The 26,331-nt window shown below is 40.5% G+C and overlaps 2 protein-coding genes across 5 annotated transcripts; both read right to left on the bottom strand.

The window, feature by feature from the left end:
* Positions 1–1,403: 1,403 nt before the first annotated feature.
* On the bottom strand, positions 1,404–14,329 carry scn4bb (sodium channel, voltage-gated, type IV, beta b). Of its 2 annotated transcripts, none has more exons than XM_019276460.2 (6): positions 13,945–14,329; positions 13,413–13,703; positions 8,667–8,830; positions 8,352–8,571; positions 6,780–6,909; positions 1,404–6,564 (listed from the first exon to the last, which is right to left on the bottom strand). In XM_019276460.2, the coding sequence occupies exons 2-6, from the start codon at positions 13,495–13,497 to the stop codon at positions 6,468–6,470; spliced, it is 696 nt and encodes a 231-aa protein (XP_019132005.1). In that variant the 5' UTR covers positions 13,498–13,703; positions 13,945–14,329; the 3' UTR covers positions 1,404–6,467. The 2 variants fall into 2 exon arrangements, with proteins under 2 accessions (XP_019132005.1, XP_010730137.1); XM_010731835.3 differs by having other exon boundaries at positions 13,413–13,691.
* Positions 14,330–18,441: 4,112 nt separating this feature from the next.
* mpzl2b (myelin protein zero-like 2b) lies at positions 18,442–26,032 on the bottom strand. Of its 3 annotated transcripts, none has more exons than XM_019276459.2 (5): positions 25,803–26,032; positions 22,113–22,282; positions 21,017–21,227; positions 20,587–20,755; positions 18,442–19,708 (listed from the first exon to the last, which is right to left on the bottom strand). In XM_019276459.2, the coding sequence occupies exons 1-5, from the start codon at positions 25,861–25,863 to the stop codon at positions 19,531–19,533; spliced, it is 789 nt and encodes a 262-aa protein (XP_019132004.1). In that variant the 5' UTR covers positions 25,864–26,032; the 3' UTR covers positions 18,442–19,530. The 3 variants fall into 3 exon arrangements, 2 of the variants coding, with proteins under 2 accessions (XP_019132004.1, XP_027129614.1); XM_027273813.1 differs by having other exon boundaries at positions 19,566–19,989; positions 25,803–26,031; XR_003461490.1 differs by having other exon boundaries at positions 19,577–19,708; positions 19,846–20,755; positions 25,803–26,030.
* Between the last annotated feature and the right edge of the window lie 299 nt (positions 26,033–26,331).

Below are 26,331 nucleotides of genomic sequence, written 5' to 3'. Positions count from 1 at the left end.
CTGCCATTCATGTGGATGTTAGTTTGACACGCTCTTTCATGGAAACAGTATTCCCTGATGGAAGTGGCCTCTTTCAGCAGGATAATGCTCCCTGCCACAAAGCAAAGATGGTTCAGGAACAACAAGTTCAAGGTGTTGACTTGGCCTTCAAATTTACCAGATCTCAATCCAATCAAGCATCTGTCGGAGCAGCTTACAGGACTTAAAGGATCTGCTGCTAACGTCTTGCTGCCAGATACAGTACTACAGCACACCTTCAGAGGTCTAGTAGAGTCCATGCCTTGATGGGTCAGGGCTGTTTTGGAGGCAAAAGGGGGACCTACACAATATTAAGTAGGTGGTCGTCATGTTATGGCTGATCGGTGTATGAGAAATGTAGCACAATGTCTTATGTGAACTGCGCTTGTAATAAAAAAATATGAAAATGCTCAAATTCTAATGTGAAACTTATTTTTATGCATTACAGTTTATCACATGACTCTTTGTTTCATGGAACGTTATATAAAGTTATATTTGATCTACAAAACACACCTTGTGTTGTTTTCTACAAAGGAGGTCTGGTTTGTAGATCTACATGATTGGATACACACAACATGTGTTAAACAACTGACCAATCACATCACTACTCCAACGTCTCTACTTATGGAAATTTCTTTTTTAAAAACTGCCTGGTAACTGCCACCACATGATGTCAACACAGCAGGAAAGCAAAGAAGCTGGATTGTCTAAGCATTAGACATGTTGACATGTTGGCAATATGCTAGGGCGGTCTGAACTCATTCAATAGCTAATGTAATGTGAAATGTAAAAAGATATAACTTTCTATATATGAATGTGCTTAATTATGAGTCATATGCACAAATAAGCTGTTTGATGATGGACTTTTTCCTGTCAATTTCGAATCATGTTGCTGACACTTTAGGGGAGTGGAGAGAAAAGGCACTAGAGAGGATGGATATATATCACATCCTTTGGACTTTCTTAGAAAATAAGCAACAGAAAAAGTTGTGGAAGGTCTAATAAAAAAAAAAAAAATTAAAAAAAAACGTTACAACATGTGCACCCAATAAAAAATGATTAAACATAAAATTGTGTAAAATTCCCCAGAATCTTACATGTGGCACCTTTAAAAGGGTAGTCCACTTTCACACTTTGCATAAAGTTGGTGACTTGTGAGACATCTTTGATTGTTAAAAACTGACACAGCAGAGCCAGACATATTTTTTACTCCAAAGTACAGGTCACGCTCCAAAAACACTGGATCCTACACTTCCCATAATGCATCTTGGCAGTATCTTTAATCTTTAGACACTTCCTGCATGCAAATCCATCATCAGAGATAACCTTGAAGACATAATCTGGGTGCATTTTCACAAAACTTGACAAAGAGCGTCACTTATAGGTATTTTTCAGCAGCAACATTTGCTTTATTGTGCAGGTTTAACTGTGTGTTCTTCCTCCTTCAGCCCAACAGGAGGCACTGCCATCAAACATCAAGTGTTGCACTCACACAAACAGCAGGACAAGATGTATTTTATTCAAAACTTTATTAGAGTTTCTATATTAAAGAGATCAAGGGCTGATATGCATGGATGAGAGGTTAAAAATGGAGACATCATTTGAGGGTGAGCCAGAGCATTATAGCTGTATATTTGAGTGCAGAGAGCGGCGGTGGAGTATGACTTGACTCAGTCTATACGCTCTGCAGGGTCTGATAGAGTACAGGGGCTCCAGTTAACTCCATGCTCCCTCTCTGGATGTTCCCCATTCACCCTGCATCCCATCATCACAACTCCATGATCCAGGACATCTCCTTACGGTGGTATTGCTCACAGACCTGTCACAGTAACTCAAAGGTGCAGTGTGACAAACCGTCACTTCTGTTGTGATTTGCATAGAGTTGCTTGTCATTGTAAAGGCCCACACCGACACAATCTCAACATTCCTCAAGTTCGGTTTGCTTGATTCATCGATTGAGTGAGGCGGCAATTCAAACAGATCACACTGACAGAGAGAAAAGTCACTCTTCAACAATTCAATTCAGTTATTGCAACACAATTATTTCATCGTATGATCCTGCAAAAAGCTGTCTTCGTTATACATTAATTCACTTTCTTGCCTCACATTTCTGCCCTCTTAAATATGGAGCCAGTAGACTATTAGATTAGCTTGGCAAAAATACTGGTAACAGAAGGAAAGAGCTAACCTTGCTCTGTCCACAAATGCTATAATCTGCCCAGCAACACCTCTAAAGCTCACCAATTAACACATTTTGTCTCGTTTCAGGCAACCAGTGGAGACTCCTGCACATAACCCTGTGGTACAACATTTTTTTTTTTTTACATTTTTATACTTCAGATTTTGTACAGATTAAAAAAAAACATGTTCATTAGTGAGCTTTAAAGGTGCAGGTAGGTGGATTTTGTTTCTTTTGGACAGAGCCAGGCAAGCTGTAGCCTCATATATAACAGACATGCACGCATGAGTGGTATCAATCTTCTCATCTAACTTTCGGCAACAAAGCAAATGTCAAACAATTCTTTTATGATTGATCCCTTTTTGAATAACAATGTCACTTCACAGGACCTTGAAGACTCTCAGCAATACTTCCCCGTGTGTGCTGTTTGATTTCTTGTCGTCTCACTCGGATGATCAACGCGACAAGCCGACGCTTGTTTGGATTACGGATACACAAAAATATACATCTTATTAAAGTGGCCTACACGCAACCTTTATAATATTGCTTCAAGCCAGTGACTAAAGCCACTTTAATGTGGAGGCACATTATTATAAATATAACAGTGAGGTTCAGAAACCAGCAGACATTCACACTTCACTGTACAGTACGCTCATTCAACAACCTGTCACAACTATAGGGGAGGTACGTTTATATCTGACCTGACACAGTGTTTACGCCACACATCTGTCCACTCTCCAGAGGTATTTCTTTTTTTAAAGCCAGACATTCAGTGTCTTGAACGTGCAACAGATGTGTTTTTGTGTTTTGTATTTCACTGTTTTGAGTGTGATGCAGATACATTCATCTCCTGATGTGATGCTCAGTAGGATTCATCCCTGTTTGGCACAGTCAGTGGGCTACACTGAGAGCATCACTTGTCTTATTTCCTGCTTACACTTAAACTACAGCCCCCCTACTCAGCCTGCTATCTGAGAGATGCCACGATCGTTTAAATCATGAATCTATGGGTCATTTACTGTATGCATGGACAAGGGCAACCGGGTTTATCTTTTGTCACTGTGGTGCAGCAGGTAAAGATTATTTATTGCAAAGAGTAAAACACTGACTCGTATGAATGTTCGTCAGTATTTAGGAAAAAATAAGCCATTTCCATGAAGAGGCACATACTAAGCAAAAAGGGGGAAGGGGGTTATGTTGAGTCTGATCCAGGCATACAGTATTCAGGGCCGCATCAGCAAATAGTGCTCAGCCTCAGCCAGAGTTAGCACGATGAAGTTAGCGTGGCATAAAATGGGATTTACAGTTAACCTCAGAGCTGATGCTACCAGTGTTAGTATATTGGAACATGTTGTTTCCAAAAAGTATTTCTGTTTTCTAGCACTGTGTCTAAAATCTGGCCCATGTTGCACATGCTTAAAATGCATTAGTTATTTGTCTTTAAAAGCAGCATCGTCAAAGGGTCATACATTTTCTGGGTAGGGGGCTTGGGGGGGTTGTTTTTAGGGGATTGTCTATCATTTCAGCTCAGAAGCTTGTTGTTGCTCTAACTGTTTGCTGAGTTTTCTAAACTGTTTTGCAATATGTGGTCGTCCTCGCTGGCAGAGGAGCGTAGAAGCACTAACAGGCACCTGTGTTTTATATCAAGCAAAGAGAAGATATAAGATGGAGAGCTGGGCTGAATCCTACAAGTGTAGAGTGTATTGAGATAGAGAAGAACAAGACTTTGAGGGGTTGAGACCGACACAAGACCAAGACCAGACAGTATATAGCCTACGTAGGAAACTGATATTCACCAAAACTCTTTAGGTGAAGCACGATTACTACACCGGGTCACCTTGAAGTATTTACATCTGCTGTTTTGCAGATGAACTCTTTGTGGTTTAGGAAACCAAACCTAGTCCAGAAGATTTGGCTGATGCCTCCTACCAGACATGCACAGACAACTAATTGATATCTCCATAGTTGTGGTCTTGAACTAATATCCAGAGTCCTTTTTTGTTTGAGACTGAGACGAGACTAAGGCTTTTAAAAAGTAGTCTTGAGCCCGGTCTCAAAACCTTGAGTGCTACAACACTGGTTAGTACTATTTTAAATGTGTTTGAACAGATCAAACAACATACTCGAGGTGTTTTGTGGAAAGTAGCTACAAATTGATCAGTATATTTGTGAGATATGACGTGTTAGTTGACTTATCGAAGGGATACTGAATTCGGTGTTAGTTAAAGAAGGATTCAGCCCAGCTTTAACTACATTGCATTATTCCCTGTTTCAAGCATTTAAATAAAAAAAGAGTTTTTGTTCCAACTTCAGATGAAAAACTCTGGCTGTGGCCACAGACAATTATTGATATATCATGGCTACAAAGCACTTTAAACAGTGCATGACTGTGCAAAAATGATATACAACTGGTTTACACATTCTGAAGTGAAGTTCATAAAATGTGCACACAATTTGTTTTTGATCTAAGAATCTACCAGAGACACTTACTGATCATAAACAAGCCTCCATCTACTTAGCTTACACTGCATAAGCAGCCGCCTGTATCTACACAGCATTTTAAATTGGGTCTTGAAATGCTCGCTGGAACCTCTCGGATGCTCCGTGGTGTATCTAAAGCCTAATGGTCAAAGTACAAACACAAAACCAGCGATAACAATCTTAACATTCAGTTTGTTTGCTTTCTTGATGAGGATGTATGAGGTGCTAAGCCAGGCTTCAGAGGGAGTATCGAGTGTAGCACCACAGAGATGTGGCTGAATGAATTCACTTCAGACTCTCTGGTAACTCTGGACGGTTTTCAACTTGTGAGACCGGACAGCTGAAGACAGACACCAGCATGGACAGAGAGAGGGGGAACATCACACAGCAAAGGACCACAGGCTGGAGTTGAAACCGGGTCACTGCAGGAAGAGAGGCCTCTGTACCAATTGAGCCATCGGTGCACCTCTATTTATTTATTTCTGAGTATTTTTCTTATCCACCTTATGTACTGTGAGCTGCTGTGACAAGTGAATTTCCTCGCTGTGGGATCAATAAAGTATATCTTATCTCAACTTATGTGGGGATGATTAGAATGATATATCCAATATCCTTAGAGCGTCCTGAAGCAGGAAACTAACCGGTTCAATTAAACCTCACAGGTTCCAGACTATTTATTTTTTATTCATGAGTGTCATGTCTTCTTCCTTCCTGTGGTAAAACAACCTTTAAGGTTGCATCTTCCATCACTGCTGTTGTCAGAGCCACATGTTTTAGAGTTGTCAGTCTAACCAGACAACTTGGGAATGTTTTCCAAAGAGACAAACGTATGGATTTTTTGAACTTGATATTCATGCACCATGTGCCATCAGGTCACATTTTATGAAGTAGAAGTGGATGCTGTCAAACTGTGACACGGTTACTGACTGCGCTCGGCTTACTCCTTGAAAACAAACAACTATAATGTGTTTTTTTCAAGCTGCAGCCTCCATGGCTGCCTCGAACATCCACTTGAGGCTGGCTACGCAACGAATCAGTCTCCATGTTAAAATGTCCAACTTCACAGCAGAAATAAACATGTTTACAGCCTGGTACAAAAAACTGTTTCTCTATAGCTAATTTTCCCCGTTCATCACAACTGTACTGAGCGTGAATTTATAGATATGACTGATGGATGCTGTTACAGGTTTGTTTGAGCAATTTGGCATGATTCAACTCGGCTCAGCTCCACCCACGATCCAGTCTTTGCCCATGTGGGTGGCAGAAACAGGACTGCCAAAATGGCTGCGGCCAGAGCCACCACACTCTGAGCTTCACAACAGCTCTTCAAAAACCTGTGGGTGACGTCATGCCCATATTTTATACCGTCTATGATTTTTTTCTGGTAATGTGTGGGCAAAGGCGGCAGATTTATGGGAGACCAGTTGGCAAGTAGGAGGTGAATATATGATGAAGACATTGATCCAAAATACTCAAGATGAAATGTCCCTGGCAGGTGTATTTACACTTTAGATGTTAATGATTACATTGTGTGCACATTTTAAAAAACGACATGTGCACTCACTCGTCTGCACATTCTTTAGTTGTATATCATCTTCACAGTTACTACTCTGTGCACATCGCTGTGCACATGTTTATATTCCCGTTTGAAGGCCACAGCCAGGCAGAGTTTTAAGATCCCAACTTGAACATAATGACTTTGCATGTGTGCAAACACATGTGCATATTCAAATATATGCAAAGAAGGTACATAAATATGAATATTATGGTTATATTTACATGCACTTTCTCATTTCTTTTTTGGTGTCGCTTTTGAATCAGCTTTGGATCCTGAGAGGCCATTTTCTGTGTTGTCGATCCCTGATGAAGATACAAGGCACTCCTTACTGCAGCGGGGTTGGAGGAAAAAGAAACAAAGTTAGAACTGTACGTACGCAGCAGCTCAAGGAAACATTTTCAGCTCGCTCCTTTTAAAACCTCAGCGTGCACAGTATCTGAGCTATCTAAAAAACATGCTGTCAAGCCCCGACAGTGTGCTCTGATGAAACAGTGTGAAATGGTTGCATTGCTGATAAATATCCAGAAGGCGGTGAAAACTCACTTTTTCTCCTCCATCTTGGCAAGAACATACAGAGTGAAGTTCTTGAGCAACATGAAGCCCATTAACGCTGCGATGGCTCCGCCCACAGCTGAGGCTATGATGGTGGCCAGCGTGTTGTCCACCACCCTCACTGCAGACAAGAGCAAAGGAATGATGGGGAAAAAACGACATATAACAGTTTGAGGTCACAGAAAATGTACATTTGTATACAGTATCACCATGTCTTCTAAGTTCAATCGGCTGCAGGCACTTCAACACTTTATATATAATAAGGGGTGGGAAAGGGTGCTGAGAGGGCTTCAGGTGTAATAAACCCATCAATTAAACGTATAAAGACCTTCTTCTTTTTTACTAGGATTTACTGTATATGAGTTGCATTGTATTTGTGGTAGAAGTTTGAGTGAATCAAAGTGACCAAAGACATCAGGACACATGCTCAGACAGACCCAGAGAGTTCAACTCAGCCAGCTACAGCTAGATTACAGGAGGTGATTACACTTACTGTCATGTAAAGTGACACATATAGGGTATTAATACAACAGGATGTGTGATTTGGTTATAAAGAAATATATCGAACTATCTATGTATCTATCTTACTCAAGCTTACTCTTATTTAGGTTAAGTGCTGTACTCTCCCGGCGTTGATTCTCCATTTACAGCTGTTACTCTGTTAACAGGTGTCTCATATGAACGGGTACACTGCTGATTAAACGAGCTTTGGTATCTTGGTAGTTTTTTTTTTTTGTTCAGTGTTCCTGCCTGTGTTTGATATTCAGTATGTTGGTGTTCACGCTTATTGTTTGCTTGTGAAACACTATAAAAAATGTTAAGCCATGAATGCTGCAGAGCATTTTGTGTGATATATTGTGTGATAAGTTTTACTCAGCACCCCAAACTCTGACTGACTACCAACATTCCTGCGCATGACTCACGATGAATTAATGCAGGATGTGTCGTGAACAAAAAGTTAATTATGTAAATGTATTATGTAAACCCTTCTTTTGTATTTCTGTCTGTCTCTTTCTGTGTCACCAGGCATGGCCTCTGATTCTGTCTCACTTGCCTGATCCTGATCCAATCACCAGTGCACTCACTTGTGGTAACATTGCTATAGCCAAATCTAGTGGTCTTTGTGTCTTCTCCAGTTTTGTTGTGATTTATTTATTTATTGCTAACTCTGATCTCTCTGTGCATCAGGATCAATCCCTGCCATGTGCAGCATTGCCTTGTTATCAGTCCCTCTGGAAAACAGCCACCACCAGCTCCATACTGTTTGGATCTCTTCACTACCAGACGCCCAACATCCCCTGCACTATTCACCGTTTTAACTTTGTTTAATAAACCTTTGTATACTTTGCACTTTGGCTCAATGTACATAACAATAAGTTAGATATCTATCTAGGAATGTGTTGTCCCATACAATCAAGTTCATTATAGTTGCTAAAGGGGTGGAAAAAGTTACAGAATATATAACTAAATAAATAATAGGAATACCATTTCACCTAAGGACCCCATTTATATAATTAAAGAAAAATAAATCAGACTCCTCTCTCAGAGACTTTGACCACTCACACTCGTCCACCACAATGAGGTGGAAGGTGGCACTGTGGTTCCTGCCCTTCTCTTTGGGGTTGCGTCCGAAACACGTGTAATAGCCTCCGTCCTCGAAGGTGATGTTCCACAGCAAGATGGAGATGTTGTTGTGATCGTTTTTCCCCACAAACTCCACCCGGTCTCGATATATACTCACATGTGGCACCACCCCCTCTGAAGCTATCACTGACTCACACACCTGATGGGACCAACAAGCTGTCAGTCATCCAAAACGTCTAATTACGAGTGACCAAAACAGTGAAAGAGTGAATCTTTCAAACAGCAGGTTCTCACCTTCTGCATGGTGCCGTTGTCATTGAATTGCCAGTTGAAGTAGAGGTTCTTGATGCCGATGCAGCTGGAGTAGGTGCAAGGCAACATTACTGTGCTGCCATTCACTGCTACCAGGAAGGGAATCTTTCCAACAAACATCTCGAGGGCCTGAATGGGCCACACGCCTGAGGAGGAAGAATAGATTGAAAACACAAGAATCAGCTTCACAGTGAATACAAAGTCAGTCTGCTCTAAAGAAAAACTGTTTTGGGAAGTCTGTTTATCTGTTTACTTGCCAAGAGTTACATAAGAAGATCCATACTGTCTGGTTAGCTTGTCATAAACTCTGGAAACAGCTATCCTGGTTCAGTCCAAGGGTAACAAAGTCCACCTACCAGTTCACACATTTTATCTTGTTTAATTTATATGAGTAAAAAAAACTACATAAAAATTTAAAATTTGTGTTTTTTATGGTACTACAGTATTTCTTAAACCATTCACAACTCTTTACACAATATATGAACTTTGCACAGGACCTCGTTGGACTGTGGTCACATCACAAAACAAGTTTGCTCTGCTCCTCTGACGTGACAGTAAATCTGTGTCATACACACCAAAACACTGAAATACAAGACTTAAAGTGTGTACACAATGCACATAATATACAGTAAGATGTTTTGAATTATTCATTTCATTAACCTGATTATTTACTTTTTTAAGGTAATTTTAATTATTTTAACACAGATAGTAAACACGCTTACTAATACTGTATGTAATAGGTCAAATTAAAGTGATATTATGTAAATGTATATGTAAATTATTATAAATCATTTTTATCAGATGAATGGTGTCTATGTCATTCCCACTCTGGGTACAATCACCTAGTGCGTAACGTTTTACGGCACTGAATCACTCAGCACCAACTATTTCACAGATTTTGGTGAAACTGGATCATATTTTATCGAGAAAATTTATTTTGGTTTTTCCGCAACTGCTCCGCCTCAACTCTCTGAGATTTACAGCGTTCCCTGATGAACAGTAAAGTAAACTGCTGCTAACTGTAGCTGATGTTAGCTAATATTAACTCAATTCGTTAGCCTGGCTGCCTGGACTGTGAGCACAGAGCTCTGGGGAAGTGTTAGAGTTTGCACCACAGGCGTTTTGGGCCACAGGAAAGAGGAGGTTTTCAGGCAGGGATGCAGTTGGAGGGCAGAGATGATGTCGTGCTAGAACCGGAGCTGGGCATGTGGGCAATGTAACCGGGCTAATAATGACAGAAGTGAAAATACAGAAGGAGACACTGACGGAGGAAGCTATGAAGAGATAAAGAGAGAGTGACCTCCCGGACAAGAATAAATCTGGGACTGACTTTTAGTCGCTGGGGAGAGCTTGGTGAAATAAAAGACTGAAAGACACACGTTGAGCTGGGCTTCTTACTGTTGGCCTACTAAGTACTTGCTTGATGTGTACAGCTGTCCATATTTACCACAGTGGGATTACACTCTGATAGTGGAGGCACAAAAATGCATCAAATACCATCTACGCAGTGTTCCTTTAACAGACACACACAATATATCCTATTAACCATTTAAGTTGAATTTTTATCATTTGTAAGAGCACATTATAACATACATACTGTGTCTATTATTGGCACTTGACAAGTCAAACAGTAACACGACACCACAAAGTCCTTGCTGTGACTTTACTGTCAATAAGACAGAATGAAATCTGCTGTCGGCCCTTTGTGGAAACTGTAACTGTACACCAGGAAGTTGCAGATGGATATAGGAAAACTTTGTCCTTCCCTTTCCCCTCATTCAATCTAGACTCAGCAGATATTCCACCTTCCCATTCGGCTGCTCAACTTTGGCATGAGGCATGTGTGAAGGTCACGGGGAGCAAAGAGTTACAGTATAAAGTTCCAGCAGGTCAAGGACAGATTAAACTGTAGGTCTGCTCTCTCCATCTTGTACGCCATTAACACACCTTGTGCTTAATGCTTCCATCTAGTGTGTGAGGTGTAAACTACACTCACGAGGTGCTGTGCAGAAACTAGTACACAGATGCAGAGGTTATAGGGAGAAAACATAACACTGACACACCTGAGTGTGATCGGTGGTTGCAACTGTAACATCTCCTGCAATTGTTTTCTAACATTCCTGCAGTTTCTGCCCTCTGTTTGGTGCACACTGTCCCACGCTTTGCTCAAAAACATGGTCAAGGTCAACGTCTGACAAGCGAACCACTGCAGCAAATAGGAATGATATTTGCTAAGAGCAGCAGATATGGCTTCACGCGGCAAAGGAGGGCATACTGAATGTGGGGATGTTATTGATTCAAACTCATCTCAGTCTTCCTATCTCGCAAAAACTCACTCCCTCTAGTCTTTTCCTCTGCTGGTCCAATGCAGCACAGTGAGCTTGCAAACATTGACGAGAGAGAGAGAACAGCGTCATCCCTCCTGTCTCATTACTCATTCACATTTATTTTGCGTCACTCAGGCTTTACAATAATTCTGAAATATTCCTTTTTCATTCACTCCATCTCTGTGTCCTTCAAATCTTTGTTTCTTACAAGACTACCCTGTTTCTATCAGCTGCTGACAAGAGTTCAAGAACAAAACATGTAGAATTATGTGATAATATGTTGTGGAAAAAAATCTATATTCTTGTTTCAAGAGCCTTGACCTGCTTGTGTTTTGTCTCTGGCGATATTCAAATATAATCAGTAGCCTACTTCTCGAAGTTTCCTTGCTGCATTTCTTTTTGAGGTTTCCAATTAAAGTTTTTGTTTTTGCAAAGAAAAGTTTTGCTGCTTTAGATAAAAGTAGAACAGCGTTGCTCCAATTTGTAGCCTATATATGTCAACTTTAGGACAATAGTTTACCTGATGAACACACAAATATGAAAATATGTACCATATTCAAATGAAAAAAACAAAAAAAAACTTTAGCCCAGTCTGGATTTTTGAGGATGATACTGAACTCAATATTTCAGCATAATATATGTTTCAAAAATCTGAAAATGATTTTTTTTTTTTTAAAACATAAGCACGCCATCGACGTCATGCCATGTACACCAAAACAGATGTATCTGCAATAAGCTAATTCTGGCCAGTGCGTCCACTAGATTTCTTTGTGGTTTTTGGTTAAGAAGGGACAAAATCGACCTGATTCAAAGGTGTAAACGTGAGAATGACTCCAGATTTGTTGGCACGAGATGTCTTTGTGTGACAGAGTTCAACTCAGAAATTTGCTTTTGTGAGTTATTTGAACACTCCAGCACAGGAAACCAAAATATCATACATAAGTACAGAAACACAAGACCACCACAGCACTGCCAGAGCTGTTTAATGCCCAGATATAAAGCTCCTTTAGCTTTAACACTTTAGTACATTTGTGCCTGATCTCCAATCACTCTGCGTGTTTACAGTCTGTTCACTGCTTGACAAAATTAATATCCCTTCTTGTAACCACCTCATAGTGAATTAGATGCTTTGCAACTGCGGTAGCATCTTCCTCCACCTGCATCTGCTGATTAGGTCTACTGTGCAGTTTTTGTTATAGATGGCCAACACGTTGGTTTTTGTTTGCTCGTTCTAAATAAAGACGACGCAGGTGAGAAAGAAACAGCTATTCTCGTTCTGTTCAGGTGTTTACCTGGCAACACGATTAATCCAGTGAGTCAGTTCATGTGTGTAAATGAGAGAGAAAGAGGAATCATGATTATTGAGGATTTATATATAAAATAATATTTTTGATTAATGGACTGGGTGTATTTAAAGGTAGTTTAACAGCCTGCATGGTCACATGGAGGGTTTGCTTCTTAATGTGTGTTTGCTGCACTATTGCTGCACTGATGCTCCACACCCATAAATAGGTTTTAGACTGAAGCATACACTGTAAGTTATGAATGTGGGGACAACATTAGAAGAGGGTTTTTAGGCATCTGGCAGGTGTATTTCACTCAATACAGGTTGTTTTTTAATGGCTAATGCAGGAAGGGAAACTTCTGAAATTTGATTCTAATGGGGTGCATTTCTTTAACGAGGTTAAGGAACCACTTTATTGAAGATGTCTGCTTTTGATGTCGTCTCAGGCACACGCAAATCTAATACCCACACCTGATACTCTATATCCAAAACACCCTAACCCACATGGTAAGAGGCTATCACCTCAATAAGTCTCAGATCTGGGTGTGAAATAAGAAACAATGTTAGATCGGTTTACCTACTGTACAGCCACTGCAGAAGTACTTATTCTCCATATCTTGATGGTTTACTTGACAGTGGTCTGAGTGACGCCCTTGCTCTATTACTGCAGACACACAATATGCTGTGAATGGCAGAGCCTGGCCTAGAGTGCCTATAGTCTGACACAGCTTTTCCAGTCACAAGGGTCACTTTATTCTGCTGATATTCCCTTTTTGTGGACACACAATCCCGATCCAAACCAAGCAGCAACATTCTTGATTCTATCGACCAAAGCCTCCAAACAAACTAATAACATCCAGGCAGAACACAGCAGATGAAGCATGCAAACTCCAAAAAACTAGTCACCAAGGTCCTCTGTGCTCTGACACAATAAATGTAATTGCAGCGAACACCTACGCAGGTCCAAAGCAGATGAAGGTCAGCATTGCTCTGCACAACAACACAAATACGCGCTGACATTGGCACAGGCTTTGAGTATTCAGTGAGTGAAAAAATGAAGTTTTCAACAATGAGAGATGAAGAGTGTGAGAGAGGTGACGTAGTGACAGAAATTACCAAGCAGTATAGAGAATATCAAGCCGACGGCTGTGTGTGGAGGGCCCAGCCTCAGGGGTTCAACCCCAGCCCACTGGACCTCCATCGCAGCCAGATGTGCTCCAAAACAAATACTGCTCCAGCCCACGCACGGGATAGCTAGTAGAATATCCTTTAGCACAACTCAGCCTCTCCGGATTCAATCTGGATGATGCTGTCTGGGTGTCTGCACCCCAACCAGTGCACGTCCCAGCAATCCCAGGGGGGTGGTGAGCCTGCCTGCCAGCCCCTACAGCAATCCTGTGGAAGAGACTGTAGGTTAGGCAGAGGGCAGAAGAAAAAGAGGAGGAAGAGAAGGGAAAAAAACTGAAATGTTAAAATAGGACACTGAGTCGCCACAAAACCACAAAGCAGTACAGTAAAAGTTTTGCACAGATATACTCTGCATGCATGTATCTACATACGCATCTCTTTGCCTGAATGCAAAAGGGGTTAAAGCTGAAAGAAAAACACACATGATTTGATGTAGAGGTGCAAATTTTGTCATGCCTACCTGCTCCCTGCAGCTGGTGTTCAATCAGAGGCCGGCAGGCTGCCTGCACAGCTGAGTCAGTGTGGACAGGACAGCGGCGGAGCGGCAAACGCTCACTGCGCACAGTCAGGGTTCACTCAAGGAGAATCCGCCAGCCAGCACTTTCACTGCAGAGACAGCCACATTGCAGCGGCAGCCGGGATAAGAGACAATTAGAGAGGAGAGAAGGGGGGGAGACTATCGAAAAGACAGAAAGACGGACAGGAGGAAAAGCCTCTGCTCTCATTCCTCCTCAGCAGAGCCCAAAAATGATGCTGACTCTCTTCCCTGCCCGTCCCTCTGGCTATCTCACAACTTTTCCCTGTCCTCTCTGTTGGCTGCATGCCACCTCTCTCTCTCTGTCTCCCCTCCCTCACCTGCTCCCCGTATCCCTCTTATTCCCTTTCTCTCCTCCATCGCCTCCCCCCATTCTCTCTCTCTCCCCTCTCTCTGCTCCCTCCTCCCTACCTCCCTCTGCTTACCCTCCTCCCCATCTCCTGACTCGGGGCGTGTATGCAGACTCAGGCACTTTTGTCAGAGTGTTTGTGAAGATCAGAGAAAAGTTCTGCAGTGCAGGTTGAGGAGGAGGTTGTGTAATGCAGCCCCAGGGCCGGGCCAGACACACAGTCCCGTATCCAAATGGTTCATTCATAAATAGACGTGCGCTGTCACAGATAACGTCACCTTTAAGGTAACAAAACCCGTCATCACAGGAAATCAGTGCAGTACTTTACTCTCTAGTCTACTAAAACAATTTAAAATGTCTGATTTTTTTCAACAAAGCTTTTATCTGCACCAGACTGACAGAGGTACATTTTTCTCTACTACTCTCATCTTTTCCTGAAAGACAGGCTCCAGTCGGGACTCATATTCCCCATCGGCTCAGGATAATCAACATGCACAGCCACCGGTTATATGTGTGTGTGTGTGTGTGTGTCTGTGTGTGTGTCCCATTCACTGCCTGGAAGGTCAAACTATCTTTGTATATCATGAGGCATTCATTACTCTCTTGTGATCAGCACGATGCAGCTGAAAGTGTGCGTGGGGTGATATTTGCAGTCATTTTTCACAACAGGACAGCTCCTTTCCCATAAATGTACAAAACGCATCAGTCAACACCAGCTGACCGGCAGCACGCGTCTGCAGTGCATGGAGGTAGAAGTGCTTAGCTCAGTTTTCAGATTTGATTAATCAATTTTAGATCGTTGCACTTAAACACTTAAGACTATACTCCCTCAAACTCCATCCATTACTGTAAATATATAGTGACTGTATGGTAATAACAGCTTATTATCATATAAAACAATACGTGGTTGGTTAGGAGGTTGATTAGCGCTTCATACAGGAGCAAAGGAAAGTCGTGAGTGCTAAGAAGGATGCAAGATCATGTGACAGACTGTGCCATCTGAGCCAAGGTACAGTTTCACAGGCAGAGGACAAGGGGGACAGCTACACATCCATTGTGGACTTACAGAACTGGGGTTTCTTTTACAGGAGAAGGAGGTACACTGAGGTAAGTCTGCAGCTCTGAAATATTTAAGCAGGGTATTATGTGCATACAGTCTACAGGATGGCATCTCTTTTTATATATATAGTATCTATAGTGTTCAGTGAGCTAAATAGTGAGGAAGAGGTCGGATCTGACTAAACAAAGCTACGCAAACACAGCAGCAATATTCAAATTAAAATCTAATGTGTGTCACAGGATGTTCACAAAGTTAATCCACCCTGTGTTTGATTAAATAATATGAGATCGCCTGAGAGGCCCTGAGAGGATTAAAGACTAACGTGGCTGCATAATGAGCATGTACAGGTAGGTGAAGTGTGGTGTGAGGTGTCAGTAGGCGGAGTAGAGGGCGGTTTGATGGGTGTGTAAGAGATAATGTGGCCCGGGCTGTAGGCTCACTGCTCTCCTCTCCAGGCCCCTCCACTGAGTATAAATGCAGCAGCAGTGGGAACTCTTCCAGAACTGCAATAAGAAAGAAAAAAAAAAAACCCAACAGCATTTTGCTGCAGAAAGACAGGCTGCTACTGCAGACCTGTGCAGGACTACACATGGATATTCACACTCACACTGTACATAACTGTACAGATGCTCATTATTATGTGTCCTGTGGTGCTATTCATAGATACCATGTAGGTGCACCATCAGCTTTTAAAAGTACATAGATGTCATTTGTTCCTACTGCAGCAAAATGTGCGCTGCTCCACAGGAAAGAGGTCGAGGACACACGTCTCAGCTCTTACTGTACATTAGTGAGTTAAAGCAATACATGAACTCAACCAATACAACACAAGTAAAAGCCCTGCATTCAAATCATATTATATTAATGATACACTGATGATTTAGTGGGTAAATATTTTATAATAACTATTGTAATTTATATATTTAGTTAGTTTACTCCATGGACTTGCTACAAACATTGCTTGCTAACGTGCAGCCAACATCTTGTCAATATTATACTCCATCTTCTGTTTAAACTATTATTGTTAAAGGACCAGTGTGTAGTATTTGGTGGCATCCAATAGTGTAATGAATGCAACCCACTTCACTTGCCGCCTGTTCAATGCGCAAAGGAGAAACTATGGTGTCCATGACAAACCTGAAAGTCTCTATCTTCTGTTTGTCCTTTCAGGGCTTACTATAAAAACATGGCAGACTTTGTAGAAGATGTATTATATTACATTTCTGCCATATTCAACAAATAGAGACCCCTAAATTTGACACCTCTAAGGGTTTCAGCAAATTTCAAGCGATTGTTGTTTATACTGTAGAGGTAAGTAGCTGGTGAACATAAAACAGCTAAAGAACTGGCTCCAATGTGTATATTAGCATACATGAGGTGATATACTGTACGTAACGATTAGTTTCTCTAAAAGATAATTAACCGGTGATGTTTAAAAAAAACACAGGAGGCATAAACTAGGGCTACGAGAGCACAGGATATTTCCCTCAGGAGCTGGTGGAGACCAAACATGGAGCTAAAAGAGAGTAAATATTAAACTTACATTCAGCAGGTGACCAAAAACAAGCCTCCAAATGAATGATAATGTTGCTCCATAACTGTTGGATGTCTAAATAAACAACAGTTTGCTAACAGGTTTGTCTTATGCAAAAGATGATGATATATCAGCGGTGTGTTTAAAACTTGTTTCTGCTGCCGCCTGGACAAAGAAATCAGTTATTGCAGATTTAGATAAAATTAAGAAACATAGAGGGAAACTAAACAACTACACATTACACTGTCGTGAGGGGCCACAAGCCAGTACAACAGTACAATGCATTGTATTTTATAAGTTTATATGTTTTTAGATTAAATCTTAAAGGCAACAAATGGCTGCCAGATAAATGTAGTGAAGTAAAAAAAAGAAAAGAAAGAAGAACAAGTACCTCAAAACAGTACTGTACAGAAAATGTAATACTTTCCACCAGTGCAGAAAAAACAAAATGTGTTTCTTTTTATGACAACCACACCCCAGCACATCTCACTGTGCACACACTCACAGCTTACCCATGTCCATTTCTTGTTGTTTAGTGGTTGGTACAGTCCAAACAGCATGTTAAAGAAAAAAATGGGCACCACTGTTGAAGAAGATTTTTACCAAAGTGTTGCAGTTCTTACCCATTATTAGTTGTGCCTTAATTTTGCTGATCTTTCCTTAAAAAAAACAAGTTAACAAAGCTGCAAAAGGTGAATTAGCTCATGCATATTCCTTGGAAATGTATTTGTTAACAGCACTGTATGTGTTATGTTTGTATTCAGTAAGTATTATGTACAAAAGACAACAAGAGTCAGAGAAGTTTGTGTAGTCTTGACTTGTTCCCACATGTCCCAAGTTAGAGTCGCCTTGATAAGTGTGCTATGTTAAACACACACCCTTGAGTTTTGTTGATCTACTTTTAAGAGGAAGGATATGAAAGCATGGATTGTGTTTCAAGTTAGCAGTACAGAAAAAACAACTTCCATTGGGGGTTGATAAAAAAATAGAGTTCATGATGCCACCAGGGGGAGATGAATTTATGCTCCAGTCACAGCACAGGAAAGTCAGATTTTCCAGTAGTACAACAAGTGGTACAACAGTAAACCACAGCCTGTGGTATTCTCCTGATTGTTGAGTGGGTGTAAATCCTTAACAAAACAAAAAACATCCCAGTTTTTCAGTATTTTCAACCGGTATCCATAACAAATCCCCCATTTGAACACACAGGCAGCTCCATAAGATAACTTGGTAAGAAAGAAAAAGTAGATCCAAAGTCAGACAAACTGACTTTTGCTCAGTCAGATCAGAAAAAAATGAGTAAACTCTGAGCTTTACTCAGCTGTCATTAGGCAAGGAAGTGTGACTGTATAATCCATTGTCACGTATGACACATACAGGAGTGGCTGGTGGAAGGTATTTCACACTCACCAACCCAATCTGTTAACATGAAGAGCTGATCTATTCCCACACAATCAAAGGACACTTCAGACTACTAACTTCAAAATATTTTTTTTTATTCCGTGGTGGTTAAATGCAGATATATAATGACAACATTAAAAGACACAAGTTTAAAAAGTTTTAAAAAGTGTGAAATTCAAGCTTATTTTACACTATATACACAATCCATGTATAAAATCACTTGTGCAATGTAGTCTATCTAGTAAACACTTGCTTTGATCACTAATAGATCTCATGGTGGAGTCTCTGGAAATTAAACAAGTAACGCCTGCACGCTGACTCCATGCCACAAAAGTTTTTGAACGACATTTCGATCCTATCAGGTCAGACTGGGCCCGTTGTGAACACCCTGTGCAGACTCACGATTGTAAAAACAGACACAAGGGAAACTATTCAACTACGTAATCGTGGTAGAAGCACATAAACCAAAGAAACAATAACCACATCTGAACAAGTTAACAAAGTCTGGTGGGCTACAGTAAGTGCTCTTCTGAAACAGTCCTAGTGGCGTTGGAAGCCGCATGGAGTACTTCTCAAAACAGCGTTGTAGTTATGATGTCAGAGAGTCATTCTTGGTGGGATCCATCCGTTAGATGCCACTAAATCCTACACACTGGTCCTTTAAGAGACCATCCTGAAGTGGGACTGAAACATTGTCATTATTAAACTTTTGAGGCATGGAGTCAGTCTGCAGATGTTACCTTTTTTTGCTAACCACCTTGCACCTCAGTGATGTGTGTCTAAACTACTCTCCTTGACTTTCTGCGAGCAAAAAATAAATGACAGCACCCATTCTTCTGTTTCATTACCAGCATCATTCGAAATCCTCTGGAAAGATGCACTATGACACAATTAAAAGACGTTTTTTTACATTGAATTCTGATTCGTCTCCTCTCAGCTGATTGCTTTTAGAAACTGAACAGGAGAAACATTTAAAACGCCACAGTTGACACAGGCCTCTAACAAAGTTAATTTTCTGCTGATTTGTTTGAACAATGCCAAAAAATCTAAAAAAACAAACAAATAAGACGGGTCCAGTATTTGCTTCAGGGTGAAAGAATCGCTTATAATCCGTGCTAAGTGGCTAAACCCACGTAATGCAGATACCGCAAATATCTCTGTGTCCATTTAATCATCACCACCATCATCGTCATCATCATCATCATCATCATCATCGTCGTCATCTTCTTCACCCCCTTCCTCTTCGTCATCATCTCCGCTGCTAGGTTCAGACTCTTCATCGTCTGAACTATCGGCTTCTTTCTTCGATGTCACAACCGTCAGGTGAACTGCTTCTTCAGGTGAACTGATGAAACCCCCGCAAAACAAATTCAATCACACACAAACACACGTTAACAATGAGACCCGTGGATATCTGGCCGCAAGGAAAGTGTAAACGTCCACAGCTAAAATAAAACGCAGAGACTTTAAAGAATACAATACCCAGCATCCACAGCTTGAAACAAACTCAGTCAGAGTACCAGAGAGAATTTGCATCGTCTCGTGGATGACCAAAACATCGGTTCATGTACATTTCTCCACCGAAACAGGTTCATGGCCTGTAATTACAAATTAAAGCGGCACGTTCTGTGCAAGCAAGAGTTGTTAATGCAACTGCTACTCACAGAGAAAAGTGAAAGGTTTGCCCAGAAAAAAACAACAAAAAAAACAATGCTCTTATCTTTTAAACCAAAGTAGCAGGCAATAGAGAAGATATGACTCAACAATTCACAGCAGTATCATGTATGAACTGCTCTTTAGGGATATGATCAATGTTTCAAGTAGCGATTCAGTCAACCAATGATTTAACGTGTTTGATTTCCATGGTTTTATGATAAAAGAGCAGATTAACAGTCAGAACTGCTGCTGTGAATTGAAGATTGTAGCTGAAGAACAGCATTTAGTTAAAAAATCCCTCCATATTTACATCTCCTACTTTTACAACTTCCTATTTGGCTTTACACCAAATAGGAAGGGTAGAACATTATAAGTCTAATACTGAAGTTAACAAACTACAAAAATATCTGAGAGGTTGACATTGGAGGAGCAAACATGGAAGAAAATCTAAATAAAAAGATGCCTTTCCGCCCTCAACTCTCATTTGTCTTTTCCAGCAGAGCAGCAGCCCATCAGACTCCACACCAGTGCCAAGAAGAAGAGGCGCTCCGGCTCTATGGCCCTCACCACACGGTCGGGTCCTTCCACTCTTCCGCCCTGTAGTTCGCCTCAAAGTCGTTTTCCTTTTGCTTTTTCCTGTAGTACCTCACGGCGACGAAGATACAGAGGAGGACCAGGATTACAGCACAGGCGCCCCCGACTGCTGCCGCCAGGATGCCGATCTCAGAGAGGGAAACTAGAAGCAACAAGAGCCAAAATCAGTGATAACAGTGGGTGAAAACTTGTTGGGGGATATGAGAGAACAAAACAGAGAGTGTCCTGGAGTATAAACACACTGTCCTTTACTTCAGGAAAACCACTTTAAGTTATCTTGAGCAAGTTGTCTTTCTACAAGGACCACCTTCTAAATACATGTTGAAAACATCAATACAACGTATAATGTTATGACTGAAAAGCAAGAAGGAGTCTTCCAAGCACGCGGCGCTGCCAGTCTAACCTTTGTCGACGACTCTGAAGACGATCTCTCCATTACTGCCCTGCACATCTGGAGGGTTACGCACCTCGCAGGTGAACGTGCCATTAAAGGTCGGTTTCACCTCATGCAGGCTGATGGAGACATCCCGTCTCAAAATATCTCCCGACCACACCGCATGCCCTTTAAAACGCCCAGCCTGGGGAGGGTATGGTACCCCCTGGTAGAAAAATACCTGACACACACAAGCACATATAGTATGTTTAAACGCCACCAAGAGCGACATTAACATTATAGTTTTATCTCACTATCCGAGGGCACTGAGGTGTGTTTTTCACCATGTATGTTGCCAGACGTTTGAGTATCAATGACCTCATGTTAACTGTGGGGAGAACTGTCTCTCACGTTGTTTGAAAGATATAAAAATAATGTGTAGCACAATGCATTATTTCTTATTTTCTTTTCCAGTAAGAGTTGTTAAAAGAGTGCAAATACACACAACAAAAATGCAAGACTTCTTCTCTGCATGCTAAAAGTTTATTATTTCCTTCAAATTTTGGTCACAAATTACTTAAAATGCGTGTTAGAGACCACTTCTCAGGTGCTACAGGTGTGACTTTTAAAGATGTTGGTTAATCAGCAGACGTTAAAGAGACAGCAGTGAAATAAACGTTCACAGGCTGACAGCTTCGGTGGACAGTCTCCAAGTGCTTGCACATGGTAGGAATTGTTGGGTTTCTTTAAATGATATTATAAATAGTACAGTCTGAACCTGCTCTATGTGGAAGGTGTCATGAGATAACTTCTGTTATGATTTGGCACTGTGTAAAGAAAATTTAACTGAACTGAATTCCTGCAGCACATACCAACAGCACACTCCCTAAAACCTTGACGTGACCCACTTTCTTTGGAGATATGAAAGGCTCATTCAAAACCCAATACTGTTATTTTATGCTCATAAAATCATACTTATACAGTATATGCCTTTTCTGCCAATAGATCCTCCTAAATGTTACACACTGGATCTTTAATGCCTTTAAAAATCATGACCAGGTTTCATTATTAATGATATTAAAATACAATAAAAGGCACATTAAAAGCATTTTCATTTTCTACCCACCGACTCGTCCGTTCCTCCACTTAAGGGACGGAAATTCCAGGATACCGTGACAGACTGAAGCGACACCGGCTGACTGGAAGAGAAGGTGCACTTCAGTTTCACACTTGTCCCGTTGACTGCCTCCACGTCAGCTGCAGTGTAAATTTCTATTGCACTGACGTGCCGCACTCCTGTAGTGAAGAAAACCCAGTGAGAACATCATCAACAAGACCTGACTTTTACCCTCCACACCAAACCATACATGCTACATTAATGCAAACTGTTTAATCTTTTCGATTACTACATCCTAAAAAATATCTTGCACACCTAAATGTTCTGCACCCTGTGAAGTTTTGCACACTAGCTGCAAGTACAGCTCTTTTAATTTAAAAAACATATTGTACATGTTTTTATAGCTTTTAATGCTTGATTTTTATCTTCCTTACATTTTTACTTTTTTCATTTAAAGCAGATTCCTTATATGTGGCAACCTATTTGGCGATAAAGCGGTTACTCATCAACATTAACATAATCTTCTACTTACACCTCCACTACCTGACTTATTCACAGAATTTAGATCTCGAGCTGCCTGACGTTTCTCAGTTCATTCCACAGTTTCAGAGCAATTCATTAAACAATCCAAACAAGAGCAGAGCTGCTGGCGCCATTCTTGGTTCTCGTTGCTTATTTATCACAGAAACGTCCTTGACAGTTGAGGGCAAAGTGACACAGATCTTTGGCGTTCATTGTTTGGAACTTTAAACTGTAACTCTGTCAGTTTCTTGTGACAACAACTGCTCATAATCTTCTCCACACTCGCTGCTTTGAGATTTTAAGACCCTATTTTCTACGTGACTACACTTCAGTACAGCAAACCAGAGAGCAAATAATTCCAATAATGAGCTAAGAGCTAAGCTGCTACGCCTGCTTTGAGTTAATGATTGTGTGTGTGTCCAAATACAGAGAGGCAGATGGACACAGCAATATTCATTCTGTTTTAAAAGGTGCCTGTAAAGACTATTTATTATTATTATTATTATTATTATTATTATTTTTTTTAGGATTTTGTGGTTAAGTCTGTTAGAGTATCTTCTTCAAACTGTCTGGTAGAGCTAAATCGGGATCACACTGTCAGTCACAAAGATGAGCAAACCTGCAGGATTAAAGCATTCCTGCTAATAAACCACAGAAGAAGTCCCTGTAGTCTCAGGCAGGGAGGGAACATGATAACAGTATTTAGTAAGATTTGGTTGGTGTGTCTCTGTATGGAGAACCTACAGGGTCACTGAGTAATGTTAATGGTATCTAATTAACAACAACAACAACAAAAACTAATGCATCACTAAGATCTGCTTACTGACATTGGACAATGGAGGATAAAACCCTTCAAAATGAAAGACATTTCAATATGTCTAAAATGAGAGCACACAAAAGAAGTACCCTAAACGCATCACACAAACATCTTGGTGTTTCTTTTCATTCGGTTTGTAAAGATATGCATGTCACTCGATCTCTTAACCATCAAGTTTCCAGTAAGAATAGGTTTCCTTGTCAAATTCCTGACTTGTTTAGCTGCAGCTTCATCACTTCCTCTCACACGGGAACTTTACACCAGGATGCTGGAGAGGTTATTATTTTCTGACTTTCTGTTTTCAGCACCAGCCACAGAAGGAAAAAGATGTTTGAACAGGTAGGTAACAGATTACAGAACTGTGTGAAAAAAATGCTACATTTGCATGATACATATCTCAACCAAGACCGGCGTTACGAGCAACATTTGTTTGCAAACTATGCAGTTTAATTACAGGGGTGTGGCGTTTGTTTGTACAATGACATTTATCACCTCTGGTTAGATCCATAAAGAGGCACTCACTTGCTTACTAACTTATCCTGCTAGTTTCCTGTAAGCACTGTGATCCACTAAGGCAGTCCTGTCGAGTATTGGACTCACGCTAGTTAAGCAATAAACCTGAATTATCACCATAAGACTTGCATGAGCATGTTTATTATGAGAACGGAGCTGATGAAGGAATGAGACAAGCAGAATCAAAACTGGAGGAACTTATGAATCAGTGCCCATCAGAATTATCTTTAATTATTAGCTGTTGTAATAACTTATTGATAATAAAATCTTGTCTATTTCTGTGAAGATATTTCTATTTTTGTGCACGTTCTCTTCCCTTTTTGACTCTCCAAACAAAAAAATTAATTAATGAAAAGCTTCACAAAGCTTTGCAGGTGAATAATGTTCATACACTGCAAATAAGCCTGGGGACATTATGAATGAATGTTTGTATAATGACACTCTCATTATAAATCATCTACAGCTGACTGGTTTCAACCTAAAGTTTCAAAGTCTGCCACGGATTCGTCTGTATCGTTGCATAAAAGGGAAACAAAAGTGCAGCCCACTAGTTCAGCCGAACACGCCAGGTGTTTCCGAGCTTGCCTGTTTTAACAGCTCCTTCATATTCACAACTGACAGGTCATTCTTTGAATTTTGTCAAAACCTGTTGACACTAAATGATCTAAATTTAGTCCTGAACACATCTTGATCTGTGAGGAATGTGCTGTTCCGTTAAATTAGTTATTTATGTCCTCAAGTCACGAACCATTTCCTCTAACTACTAATCAGCACCTTCAAAACACAAATTTCATTTCCTGCATTTAGTTTCTCCCAAATCAGAGGAACAGCATCTGAAATGCTGGTGTAAATTGCACTAGATACATTAATATATTAGACAAATGTGATTGTTGAAAATTGGCAAATCGATCGCCTGTTTTATCACAAAATGATCAGCAGACACAGGGTGCATCATTAAAGTTCTCATCTGGGCAAAAAAAAATTAAATAATCCTGCAGTAAAAGCCAGTCTGACCTCATAACGTTCAGACTGTCAAGAGGTTTAAACCTAATGTCTGTGCAGACCACAAATTGTCGAGGTTTAATGCAAATATTCCTTTAAGTTGTGGCTCTTTTGAGACAAATGCATCGTTTTGCAATGTTTGGGATCGAATCTGCAGGAATTCAAGCTGTTATGATACATTTAACATTTAACTTGTGATCATTAAACCTCCAAACCTTTAAAATCCAATTAGTAGATCAGTTGTATTGCTGTAATCTAGCAGCTGCATGAATGTTTTCATGGTTCCTCATTACGCAACTGAAACTGAGATTCTGAGGTTGCTTTCATTATAAATATTACATTTTAGGTAAATATTAAGTTAAGTACACAATGTAATGGCCAAAATTCTCACCTCCCTTTCTAATCTTGGGCTGAGTTTTATTATGGAAAATAAAAATAAAACGTTTTTGGGCGTAAGCACAATGCTGATAATGTGTGTAATGACAGTAATGACCAATTATTATGGATTTAAGGGAGGAGTAGTTCACCATGCCTTCTTTGCTTTGAGATATAAAAAAGATACATAACAACATAAAAAGATATAACATCTACATATAATACAATCCAATACAACACAACAGCAGCTTAAAAAACTACTCTACAGTCGACCTCTGTGACAGTGACAGGCTATTTTTTCCAGCAGGTTTCTACAGAGGAAGCTTCCATTAAACAAAATAAGTTCCCTGCAGACTTTATTCTTCTTGGATCATATTTACAATCCACAAATCACTTGGCTTTAACGTTTGCGTCGGTGATAACATATGAAGTGGCCTACTATTCTCTCCAGGAAGTTGGTTGAGACTCACCTGGCACCACGAATCCTCCCAGGAGAAGCAGAAGCCATATCCGACACATGGGAACAAACATTTATCCTGAACCAACAAATAAAAACACAAACGTCTCCGCAGACGGTCGGAAAAAAGGAGAATCTTTAAATAATTTTTGTTGGGGTTACGCTCCGGTGGTGGGAATGTGAGTGAACCTGCGCACACACCTGATGGGCGGAGTTTAGTGCTTCACTTCTGGCTCAACTTGTTCCGACACGACCTGTCACTCAACACGTCCGCCGCGCATGCGCATTCGGTTTGTGGTTGTACAGGTTAAAAGTTTAATTACAAAGTGTTCTGCTGACTGGTACCATCATGTGGCCACAGTGTCCCATCACAAAACAATCAGTGAGTTTTCATTCAATATAACGACAGAATGCGGTGTGTTCAGGTGCACCTGGGAAATACTAGAAAACATGTTTAATATAATATAATATAATATAATATAATAGAATATATATATATAAGAGAATATAATAGATAGTGTTAGTAGACTACAAGCAAAAAG

The sequence above is a fragment of the Larimichthys crocea genome, chromosome XXII (assembly GCF_000972845.2).
Source record: "Larimichthys crocea isolate SSNF chromosome XXII, L_crocea_2.0, whole genome shotgun sequence".
Taxonomy (NCBI): domain Eukaryota; kingdom Metazoa; phylum Chordata; class Actinopteri; family Sciaenidae; genus Larimichthys; species Larimichthys crocea.
This window is presented reverse-complemented; position numbering and strand designations above follow the sequence as displayed.